General features: G+C 61.4%; 1 protein-coding gene across 8 annotated transcripts; it reads right to left on the bottom strand.

Moving 5' to 3' along the window:
- On the bottom strand, positions 1–11,121 carry SEMA3B (semaphorin 3B). 8 transcript variants are annotated; one of them, XM_027522914.1, is made up of 20 exons: positions 11,029–11,121; positions 8,409–9,026; positions 7,114–7,205; positions 6,662–6,848; positions 5,802–5,959; positions 5,602–5,664; positions 5,066–5,185; positions 4,886–4,979; positions 4,561–4,680; positions 3,532–3,677; positions 3,328–3,439; positions 3,155–3,224; positions 2,932–3,076; positions 2,406–2,625; positions 2,053–2,144; positions 1,935–1,976; positions 1,554–1,711; positions 1,402–1,457; positions 1,170–1,309; positions 1–833 (listed from the first exon to the last, which is right to left on the bottom strand). In XM_027522914.1, exons 4-20 carry the CDS (start codon positions 6,768–6,770, stop codon positions 429–431), a joined length of 2,250 nt encoding a protein of 749 aa, XP_027378715.1. In that variant the 5' UTR covers positions 6,771–6,848; positions 7,114–7,205; positions 8,409–9,026; positions 11,029–11,121; the 3' UTR covers positions 1–428. The 8 variants fall into 8 exon arrangements, with proteins under 8 accessions (XP_027378715.1, XP_027378717.1, XP_027378719.1 ...); XM_027522916.1 differs by having other exon boundaries at positions 7,132–7,205; XM_027522918.1 differs by having other exon boundaries at positions 1–830; positions 6,662–7,205.

Genomic DNA, 11,121 nt, shown 5'->3' with positions numbered 1-11,121 from the left:
TTGTCTGCTGGGGCCATTCCAGCTTTGACTGAAAATGTGTTTATTGCATTAGTACAGTCGGCCTGCCCCACCCCACCCACCCAGCCTGTTCACAGCTTTCTGCTCATTGCCCAAAGAGGTGGTCCTTCCCCCAGGGTGGGCATTCCGGGCACCACTCCCACCCAAGTACCCGGGGAACCCTGCTTCTCTGCCTCCTCCCGACCAGCCGGACCCTGTGCCCAGCCTAGGCCGCCCCTATCGGGGTTACATTCAAGGGTTATCCTCTTGTTAATAAATAAGCCAGCATGGCTGCCCCTTGGCCAGGGCCTGTCAGTCGGTGTCTTCCCTCCACCAGGAAACGCCGGGCCCCTAGCCGTCTCCCAGGGTCTGTGCGGCCCCCTCTCCCTCCTGCAGCCTCCTCCCCAGTTCCCAGCGTGGGGACGGCCAAGTCACCAGTCCGCTGCGCTGCGTGGGCCCCGCTCAGCCCGCAGCTCTGGGGCGTGTGTCCTCCGGTTGCGGCCCTTTCTCCGTGACTCAGGGACCTGTGGGCGCGGCGCGGGCTGAGGGCGACACATTCGCAGGGAGTTCGCACCACCACCGCCGGGCTCCACCAGCTGCAGAAAGTCCCGGTACCAGAGCTTGGGGCCCGGCGGGGCGACTGGCGCAGTATCCTCGGTCCGGGCCAGTCTTTCAGCCTGTGCTGCACTCAGCACGTGCAGCGCTAGGCGACGCAGTGGCTGCGAAAAGCCCTGCTCCACCGCTGCACACAGGTACAAGCCGGAGTCCCCACGCCGCAGCCCGCGCAGCAGCAATCCCCTCCTCGTGCGCTCAGCTCGCTCTCCCGCAGGCACCTGCTGATGGATCAGCGGGAGGCGAGGATTTTAAGGAATGGGTGGGGGCGGGGCTTATCTGCAAGTGAGGGCGGGTCGGAGAGTTCAGTGGGCGGGGCAAGGGCGGGGCTTCTCTCCGATGGGGCGGGGATGTCAGGTGCCTAGTTAGAGGAATGGGGCCTCACCTGGATGCCGAGTGCGGGCCCCAATTGGGCATTAGGGGTCTGATTGGGCTGAGACTCACTGGGCGGGGCTGGATCGCATGTAGACGTGCGGAGCGGGCCAAGGGCCTCATTAATCACTTTCTGGACGTTAGGGTTGGAACAGGGCCTGTTTGGGGAGGGGGTGGGGGAGGCTCACCTGAGTGTAGGCCGACTCCCCCGCGCGCTGGAAGGTCCACTCCACGTGCGCCTGCAGCGAGCGGGCCTCACACTCCAGGAAGGCGCTACCTCCCTCCACACCCAGCACCTTCTGCTCCAGCAGCACAGGGTGGGATGAGTCTGGGGGCAAAGGGAATGTCAGATTCAGGCAAAGCAGGACAGGGTGGGGCAGTCTTTAAGCGCTGAGGGATGAGAGCAGCTGAGACACTCACCCCCGGAACACAGTGTGCTGGGGTCGCCGTTCCTTACGTCCTGCCGTCGGAACCGCCTGGGGATCGGGGACATTAGAGCCTCCGTGAGTGCGTCTTTTAGCCAGGGATGGATAAAGACTCCCTCCAGGCAGCACGTCCTTGACCCTGCTCACCTCTTGGCACTGGGCTGGAAGCGAGTGCACTTGGCCCCATCCCAGGCACAGTAGGGGTCACGTGCCAGGCAGCATTCGGCACAGGCACGGCCGTGGGCAGCGCAGCGGTGCAACGGGATCTGGGCCACCCCGCTGCGAGAGGCTACGTACAGTTGGTGCTAGGGGAATAAGGCTCCAGGCTGACTGAGGGAGGCCCAGTGCCAACCTCCCATAGGTCAGGGATCCCTTCCCCCCATTTGACAAAAGGGAACACTGGGGTCTCAAGTCACAGAGCCTGTCCTTGAAATGGAAATTGGGGCTTATCATCACCAAAAGAATGGGAGTGGGGGCACCTGGGAACACTTTGGGTCCATTCCACCCCCAAGCACTCTGGTCACTTACCCTCTTAGAGGAGATTTGCATGCTGGTGACAGCAGCTGAGTCCTGAGAAGGAGGAGGGGCTCTGGGATCATGGCTCCATGGGTTGGGGGTCCCCCAGGCAGTGGGGGCTAGGCCTCACCTCAAACATGTGTAATTCCTCCAGGAGCAGCCCCTCAGCATTTGGCCAGCCGCCCGTGGGGACGGAGATCACCTTCAGCACTGTGCCTGCATCTGTAGGGATGAGAAGAGGGGGTGACTCCTTGTGCCCTCTGACAGCTAGGGCCAGGGGTCTCCTTGCTTCTGATGCCTCTACCCGCAGCACGGCTGGAGAGGTGAAGAATGTGGGTTGGAGCAATCAGAGCATCATCCAGAAGGAGATGGGGGACACAGCCCCAGGAAACATATGGAAATGGGTCTGAACACAGGGAAATTCCACTAATAGGCCAAAGAGTCTGCGCTGGGTTTTGTGGGTGGTCATGGCAGGACCCTGACCTGTGCCAATGAAGAGGACATCGTAGTATCCATCAGCAGCTGCGACACGGTCTGCAGTGATCTGGGTGAAGGTGTACCCGGCGCCCACTTGTTGGAAGAGAGGGCGCCCACCGATGGGCAGGACCGAATTGTACATGAGGGGGTGGTTCCGGGCAAACTGGATGACATCATCAGGAAAGTCCTTGGTGGAACTGAAGGTGCCAAAAGTCTTGCTGGGGCACTGGGAGGTGGGGAGGAGGCATGACAAGGAAGTGGATAAGAAGGCCGGGTGGGCAGCCCTCCACAGGAGACCACCCAGAACTTGGAGTGTGTATGAGGGGGCGGATATTGGACAGAGCCCTGCCCTGGCAATCTGAGGGGGAATTATGACCTTCCCCTGAGGAACCCTGTCTGATGAAGAGGATGTTTTCCCAACCATTAAAAAACCAAAAAAAGGAAGAAATCACATTCACCAAGAAGACCCCAGGCCAAGTCCTCCACCCTGCAGGTTTAACTGGGTTGTGGAGGCAGTCCCTGGGCTACGCACCATGCCAGGTCGGGGGTAGGGGACACGTCCCTGGTAGGACACCCACTGGTGCATGGGCCCCTCCTTGTGTGCAAAGGGTCCCAGGAAGGCCCGGCGTACATCATTCATGCTGTACACGCACACGGCAGAACCCTGGAAGATGCTGCTGCAGGTGAAGATGTCAGTGGAGCGAAGGGCTCCAGTGGAGCCTGGGCCACCCTGCCCACTGCCTCCCACACCTCACCTGGATGTGGAGAAGACAGCATAGAGCAGTGGGGTCCAGCGATCTCTCGAGGACAACAGGAACACGTCCTCTGTAGGGAAGGGACCACGTTGGGGGAGGGTGCAGAGCCAGGCTCCAGGGTCTGTGCCCCTGTGTTCACTGCCCCCACCCCACCCTCCACTCCTGCCGCTTACGGAGCTGGTCAAAGTTCGTATCGCCCTCGGCACCGGGCACCGAGCACACCAGCCGCGCCTTCAGGAACGTTGTCCACTTGTTGACCAGGCTGCGCTGGCCACCCACGTCGTTCTGCAGGGGCCAGTAGGAGGGGATGAGGGTGAGGCCCTGACAGGCAAAGGGGCAGTGGCAGAACCTCTGAATGTGGCCCAGGAAGGCCTCACCCTGCAGATCTGGCCAACGCGGGACACAGACAGGCGTCCCAGTGCCGGCGTGGCCTCCACCGCCGACTCACGGAAGAAGAAGTAGATCTTGTCATCATCTGGGTTCTCACTCTCCGGGATCCAAAAGACCTTGATAAACTTGGGCTCTGGCCACAGCAGGAGGCGAGGGGTCACTGAGGTCCTGCCTGGCCCTGCCTCCCCTTCTCTTTAAGCCAGCATAAGTCCTCAAGGCAGCCGCTGACCACCCCACCTCCAGAAGCAAGTTCGACGGGCTCCCCAGGACAGGATCAAGATGAGGGCCTGTGAGTCAAGAAGCAGCCACGAGAGGGCAGCAGAGACCGTGGCTACCTGGGCTCACAGGCAGGTGACCTTGGCCAGTGGCGGGCCTCTCACCCCTCCCCTGGCAGTTCTCCATGCCAGTGCACCAAGAAAGGAGCGATCCTGGGTATCTGGGTTTTGCCTTCACTTATGAATCTTCCTCTGTAGCGGGAAGTAGATGCCCTGACTCCTGCTTCAAATACTCCGCTGGGTCCCCTCACTCAGAATAAGGTACTCTAGCCCTACCCTTTCCTCATAGGGCAGGCCCCTTATCATTGCTCCCTTCATGAGTCTGTTCCTTGGCTTGTTCCTGTCCCCGGGGCCTTTGCACTCATCATTCCCTCTGCCTGGAATGCTCTTCCCGAAATCCTGCTGTGTTCTGGGAATTAGCTCATTCCTCTTTTCAGCAGAGTGGCTTCCTGTCCCCAGCCCTCCCACTGCCACCACCACCACTCCCACCTCGTCTCCTCTCCCCTTCTCTGTTCTCTCACTGTAGCTCCTGGCCATTGGAACTGAGCTTATCGTGCATTCGTTCTGAGGTCTGAACTCAAAGAGGGCCTGGGTCACACCTATCTGGTCTCGCCCTCTGACCCAGTGCCCAGCGCAGGGCTTGACCCAGGATAGGCATCTGGAAAGCAGGTGCCTTACTCAGCACCTGCTCTGTTGGAGATGAGAGCTCCCTCCCAACAGTCCCCACCCCCAGCCTTTCACCGTTGAGCCAGCGGGAGTCGTGCGGCTCTGTCCGGAGACTTGGACGCTGGCCCAGGCTGCGGAAGATGGTGAAGTCCCGGCCCATGAGGTCCGCAGCTACCCCCGAGTACAGTTCTTCCCCTGTAGATACGGCAAGGCTGCTGAGCAAAGCCAAAGGTTCCTATGGCAGGTTGGGAGACCTCTGGGGGCTCTTGGGGAATCAGTGAGGCTATGGGGAATCCCTGGGACTCTAGGGAGGGTCTTGGGACTTTACAAGATGCTAGAGTCTCTGGGGGGGTGGTGCAGGTTCCAGGAGCTCTCCTGGGGTCCCAGCCTTTGGACTCACCCACCAGCACGGAGGCAGCCCGATGCCTGGGGTCATAAGGACTCTTGCCCTTGCCATCCTCCAGCCTTCGAGGGTCCAGCCGGAGCATGGGCTCCTGAGAGGCAGCAGGGAGTTACTAGTACAGGCCCTTCCTCCTTCCTTACTCTCCCTACCTCCCTCCCTGACCAGCTCCAGCCTTACCTCCAGCCGCTGGCCCACCTCCACAAACGCACAGATTGGGTGGAAGGCCCCTGTGCCACAGGCCAGCAAGTGGGTATGGTTGTAGGCATGGAGCAACTTCACGAAGTTCATGCACTCAGTCTAGCACGCAGGCAGGCAGGGTCAGGAACAAGGAGGCCTCCCTCAGGGAGGTGGCCTGAAGGGGTCCCCGCTCGCCAGCGGTGCCCCCACCCCTTCTTCTTCGGTGCATCAGCCCAGGCAAGTACTAACGTGGGCGACACGGACCCGGGTGCCCTTGGTGACAAGCCCGGCCCTCCCACCTCTCCCCAGAATGGGTTCATGGAGAAGCAGAGGCCTGCATTGTCTCCCGTGACTCAGAGGCCCCCAAGAAGAATCACATGAGCCCCCCACCCTGACTCACTACCTCCGGACTTCAGCCACCTCGACCCTCTTGCCCCCAATCCCAGCCAGAACAGGCGGCCCTCTGTTTCAGCACTGCCCATCGCTAGAGTGAGGGGCTGACCCGCCCCACTCCCACCCGGGCAGCCAACACTCACGCCAATGTCCTTCCCGGCCCAGTTGCACTCCTCTCGCCATTCCACACGGGCCGGCCAGGCCAGCTATGGGGAGGGTGGGGAAGGGCGAACACAGGGCCCGGTCTCTAAGCTGAGGGTGTCCACTCAGGGGACCCAACCTCCCCGGGGCTCTTTCCTGGGGGGCTGGTGCTGAGGCTGGGTGGTGGTGGGGTTTCTGGCACCTTCTTGGCCCTCTTGCTAATGTTGTCCAGGCTGAGGGAGGCCACGTGGTTCTCGGCGCCCACAAACAGGCGCCCACGTTCCTCATCGAGCAGCAGCGCTTCATAGCAGCAGGTCCTCTCCAGCCTGAAGGTCCGGAGACCGTGCCGGGCCTGGAGCTCTGTGGGGTGGGGACACTGAGGATTCGCCAGTCATGCTAGAAGCTTCCTCCAGGCCAAGGTTGTACATGTGACCTGGCCCACACACAGGTGGATTTACATGCGTGTGAGTTTACAACTCGGGAGGACAGGCCCACCCAGGTGCCGGCCAAGCTGCCAGAGTGGGCAGTGCAGCACCCCCCCCACCCCCATGGGGGAAGCAGGTGGAGCTTCCAGGGCGTGCTCAGACAAGCAGTGTCTCCAGGCGGGTGCACAGGGAGGCAAGGGTTCTGGGATACGGCTGCATACTGGGACAGCCAGGACCCCGACCCCAAAATCAGGCTGAGGGTTCTCTGCCACCAGCCAGGGTTCAGTATGATGTCGCAGCCTAGTCACCACCCTGTGGAGAGGGGGTGTGGGAAGGCAGCTCTGATGCTCCCCCCCACCCACCTCAACCTTCCTGGGAGCAGGGGATGGAGCAGAGGCAGGATCTGTTGCCATGGGGACAGAAGGGGTCTTCCTGGGAAAGCATGAGGAGAATGTGGGCAGAGAGCTTGGGGACGGAAGCCAGGAGAGGGTTAACTGGAGATGGCCTGAGCGTGCCCCCCAGTCCGGAGCTGGGTGGCGCACACACAAAGGTAACAGCAAACACAGTGCCCCCTACCCACCCTGGGCCCCTCTCCTTGCCCACCCTGAGCTGGGGCCTCCCAGCCAGGTGCACCTACCTTGGAAGGAGAGGCGGAGGCGTGGGGTGCTGGGGGCAGCACCCCCCAGCCCTGCCGCCCAGAGCAGGGCCAGGCCCGGGATCATGGCGGCAGCCTCGGCCCGCCCCATCCCCGCGGCTCAGGGAGCTCAGGGTTCAGCGGGCGCGTGTGGAGGAGCCTTGAGCCTCCCTGGACTCTGCCCCGGGATCTGGAGGAGAAGGAGTTGCAGCAAGGGGCGAGGGCGGGAGGCTGGGGTGGGGGGGAGTCCCCAGGGATCAGATTACAGCCCCTAGGGAAAGAGGCTGGGGGGTCGCATTCCACTTCCGAGCCCTCCTCTCCCTCGCAGGGTGCCCTGTCTGGCCACAATCACAGACACACCCACGCTGGGCACACCCTCGGGGTCAACCCCACACTGGCAGGCGCCCGCCCCACCACGTCACCCTCGCCAGGAACCCGCCCTCCTGCATACACACCCACAGGCATTAATTCACCGAGTCAGTGCGCCTACTTCATGCCAGCCAGGGACTGGGGCTAGGGGCATTGGGGCACACAGGCAAGGTCCTCCCTGCAGGAGGAGGCAGAGGACCAACGAGGATTCGGGTTGCTTGCAGTCCCTATAGAGGTGCCAAGTGCAACGAGCAAAACGAGCTGGTCATGGGTATGAGTGTAACAAGAGGGGGTCATGCCTCTGGAGGAGGCTGTGCACCCACGGGTCCTCAGAGAGACAGAGGCACCTTTGGAGCCGGAGCTGATGGTGTGGGTGCCTGTGAGCATGAACGTGCTTCTGTGGGCCCTTTGTACAGCTGTATTGGGCGTCTGTGTGTTGTGTGTCTGCATGCATATCTGTGGATACCTATGTGAGACCACCTGGCATATGTGCTGTATTGTACACATAGGTGTGATATGCATGTGCGTGCACACACATGGCATTGTACGTATGTGTACGCAGGATGTACATATCGGGGTGTACGTGTGTGTATGCAGGATGTACATATCAGGGGTGTGCACCTTGAAAGCATGTATGTGTGTCGCACGTGTGTGTATGGATGTGTGCGCAAGTGTACGCATCTCTCTGGACATGCAGGTGAGCAAATATAACTGCAGCATCCATCATCGCTTCAACTCTGAGACACCCCGGAAGCCCACTTCTCAGAGGGAGAAGCTAGCTGGGAGACCCAGGCCTGGCCAGGCAGGGCAGACGCCTCAGTTCCTGATTCAGGAGCTGCACTCACTTGGACCCGGCAGCCCCAGCTTTGTGCTGGACCTCTCTCTCCCCACCCCAGAGGGCGGGAGGGGCCGATCACACCCAGAAATGCTGTGATCTCAGACTTCAGACCCAAGAGGAATCAAGTGGGGAGAGCCAAGGGCCTGGGGCAGCCTCTCACCCCCCAGCTCGGGGGAGCTGTCCTTCCCTCTCCAGCCTCTGGCGTCTCCCTCAGCCTCTCCATCCCATCTTTGCCTTCAAGGGTTTCTCCATCTTTGAGCCCCACCACTTCTGTGAGCCAGGGTCCTTCTTCCCTGAACCCCTCACATGGGGCCAGGCTCTAGCTGCAGTGCCCATCCTCCTTCCCAGAAGCTGGCTGGGCAGGTGCCGGGCACAGTAGCCCTGGCACGGGGCAAGGTCCTGGGGCACGATCAAGCGAGGGGCGCAGCTGCTGGAGCACGTTTGTTCCAAACCGCACTCCCCAAACCACCCCCCCTAGCTCCGCCACCGCTTCCAGACCCCTCCCACCCCAGGACTCCCACCTCCCTCCTTCCTTCCACTGACACTTGCCACTGCCTCTTCTAGGCCCAGGAGGTCTGCGGCATCTCAGGACGCCAGGCTGCCTCCCGACACTCCACCAAGAGCTCCGGCAGCGGCGGCTCCTCACCCTGCTGCCTCTTCTCACCCTGGAGAAGGTCGGAGAAGCCAAGGGGCCCCGGGCACCCTCTGACGGCTCCTTTAAGGAGCAGCCCCCGCCCCCACCAAGCCAGCTGCGCCCGCCCCGCCGTCAAGTTTATGGGGCGGGTCGGGTGACTGGGCAGGCAGCCGGGACCGGCTGGAGTTGGTGGCCTGGCCAGAGTGGAGCGGGCACGAGGGAGGGGCGGGCAGGGCCGACCCCTCCCCTGTGGGGCTTCACAGCTAGAGGATGCCCCATACAGAGGTCCTGGAAGGTGGGCATGCCGTCAGGGCAAATGAGGAAGAAGCAATAGAGACCTCGTAGCCCCGGGCAGAACTGTGCAGCCAGCAGAGGGAAGGGCAGAGGGAACCGCAGAGGGAACGGGCAGACAGGGCACACCCAGGGACTCGGTTCTTTCACCTGTCTGTCCCTCCGCAGCCTGGGAGCTGGCGGGGAATGAGGAGGCTCAGCTGCCACCTGGGTCCTCAGGAGTCTGCTGAGAAGGGCTGGTTAGGAAAGGGGTCCTCAAGTCGGGAGATCTGATGGACCCCGAAGACCCAGCCCCCATCCTTCCACAGGGCTTGGGTGACTTAGTACTTCTGCCACCTGGCTGGCAGCAGCTCTGATGACGGCCAGTGTTGGGTGGGAGAAGAGGGCTGGAGGGGCAGGCCAACAGCAGGAGACCAGTCTGACTTTGGCACTGGTCAGAGACCGGTCCTGACCAGTGGTCGCATGTCTGTGTTGGAAGGTGAGGGGCATTCTATGTCATGTCCATGGACTGTCTTTCTTCCAAGGGTGTAGGTGGCAGGCAAGGTCTGCCTCACCAGAGTGAGATACCCCAGGGGGCTTCAAGGATAGGACAGAGCTTCTAAACACCTCAACTGTTAAGGGTCTGGCCTTGGCCTAAAGGTGACTCTGGGGGACACACCCTGTTGATACTGCCAGGCGTACTTCCTTGGAGGAGCTGAATGTCAACCATGGCCAAGGGGGTCCTCAGGTCCACCTGGGTAAACATGCCAGGGCTTGAGGGTGGGCGTCTTCCACCCCTCAGTTCCCTCAAAATGCATTCTCTTACATTTTCCCCAAGGCTGACTGGCAGCTCCCCAGGGGTCTTCAAGGGAGGCCATGGCTTTCTGGTGCATCTCCTGCAAGTTCCTAGAGTGGAGGTGTCTGTGCCCAGCCACAGGCAGGGGAGGGACCTGCCTCTCTTAGCTGAGCCTCAGGCCTGGTGTCTCTGGCCTGGTCTCGCTGGCTGGTTGGCAGTGAAGGGTGGGCATCCGTGGGACGACCAGGGGCCTTCAGGAGGGGGAGTGGGGGGACACAGCCCTGCCTGAGCCCCAGGACTTTCAGCACATGGCCTCTCTCCCTCCTCCCAGGCTCTTTTGCTTTGGGTCTGGGCAGCCTCCTCTGGCCCCATGCAAGCAAACAAAATTCTTTGGCTGTTTACAATTTTCCACCCAAGCAGCCAAGATCAGCAAGTGCCTTTGAGGGCCCCACCCAACCCCACGGTGCCCCCTACCTGACCCCATTGCGTTTAGTTCTTCAGGCCCAGGGTCCCAGGCTCTATTTCATGCCCCTCCCCCAATAACCCAGTGTCCATACTGGCTAATAAGACCAGGATCCCCCCACCCCACCCCCTGCACCATCTTTCCAACATCCTGGGACTCAACCCCCAGCAAAAAGGACCAGGCTGTCCCCTGGTCCACGTGAGTCCTTGGCATTGCCTTCCAGCTTCCAGATGTCCCCGGAGCAGGGAGATCCCCAGGGGTGAGAGCTCAGGTTGTCCCCATCCCCACAAGATCTCTTTTCTGCTTCTCAGTCCTGGGTCCCAGAGTATGCAGACCCTGGGGAGGGACTTCATGGAGCCAGCTCTCTAGGGTTAGTGGGTCACACTGGGCTCTGGAAGTCCCCAAGGATTCTGGATTCACGCAGCCTGGGCCTGGATCTCAACAGAGCTGAACCAACCAGGGGAGGCAGCGTGGGTGCCTGGTGCTGCCTGTCAGCAGTATAGCCTGCTAGGGCCTTGGTTTTTCCTTCTGGAAATAACTGGATTGTCGTGCCAAATGCCAGCACCTGCCTCCACAGTCCTCACTCTCAGCTGGGCGTGCCCCTTGCACCCTGCCTGGACTCGGTGGTGGTGTGACTGGGCTGGGGTGGGACATCCATTTATGGAAGACTGCAGCCAACCCTCTCGGTGCCCAGCCTGGGCTGGGTTGAGCCTTGGCTCCGCACTCACACCTGCTTTAGCCATCAGGGCTGGTGGCTCCAACCGCTGGCTCAACCTTTCCCTCTTCCGGCCACGTGGGGACTAGGACGTGCTACCCGGAGGAGGACTTTAGGCAAGGGGGGATAAGCGGTGGAAATCGGGCCCTGGAGAGCCCAACTGAGGCCTGACTTCCTGACACTCTGCTAGCCACACCAGGGGATCTCCCGGGAAGGTCTGTCTGGCATTGCCCTCACCCACCCCCAACCTGGTGTCCAAGCTCCCAGAGGAACCCGTTGGCCCACCTTTTCGGGAAGATGAGCTCCTCCCCTCCTTGCCTTCTGAGGGCCATGTCAGAGCTGAGGTGGAGGGGTTGAGGGAGGGGCCACTGGGAAGCC

Source organism: Bos indicus x Bos taurus, chromosome 22, assembly GCF_003369695.1.
Source record: "Bos indicus x Bos taurus breed Angus x Brahman F1 hybrid chromosome 22, Bos_hybrid_MaternalHap_v2.0, whole genome shotgun sequence".
Lineage (NCBI taxonomy): Eukaryota > Metazoa > Chordata > Mammalia > Artiodactyla > Bovidae > Bos > Bos indicus x Bos taurus.
This window is presented reverse-complemented; position numbering and strand designations above follow the sequence as displayed.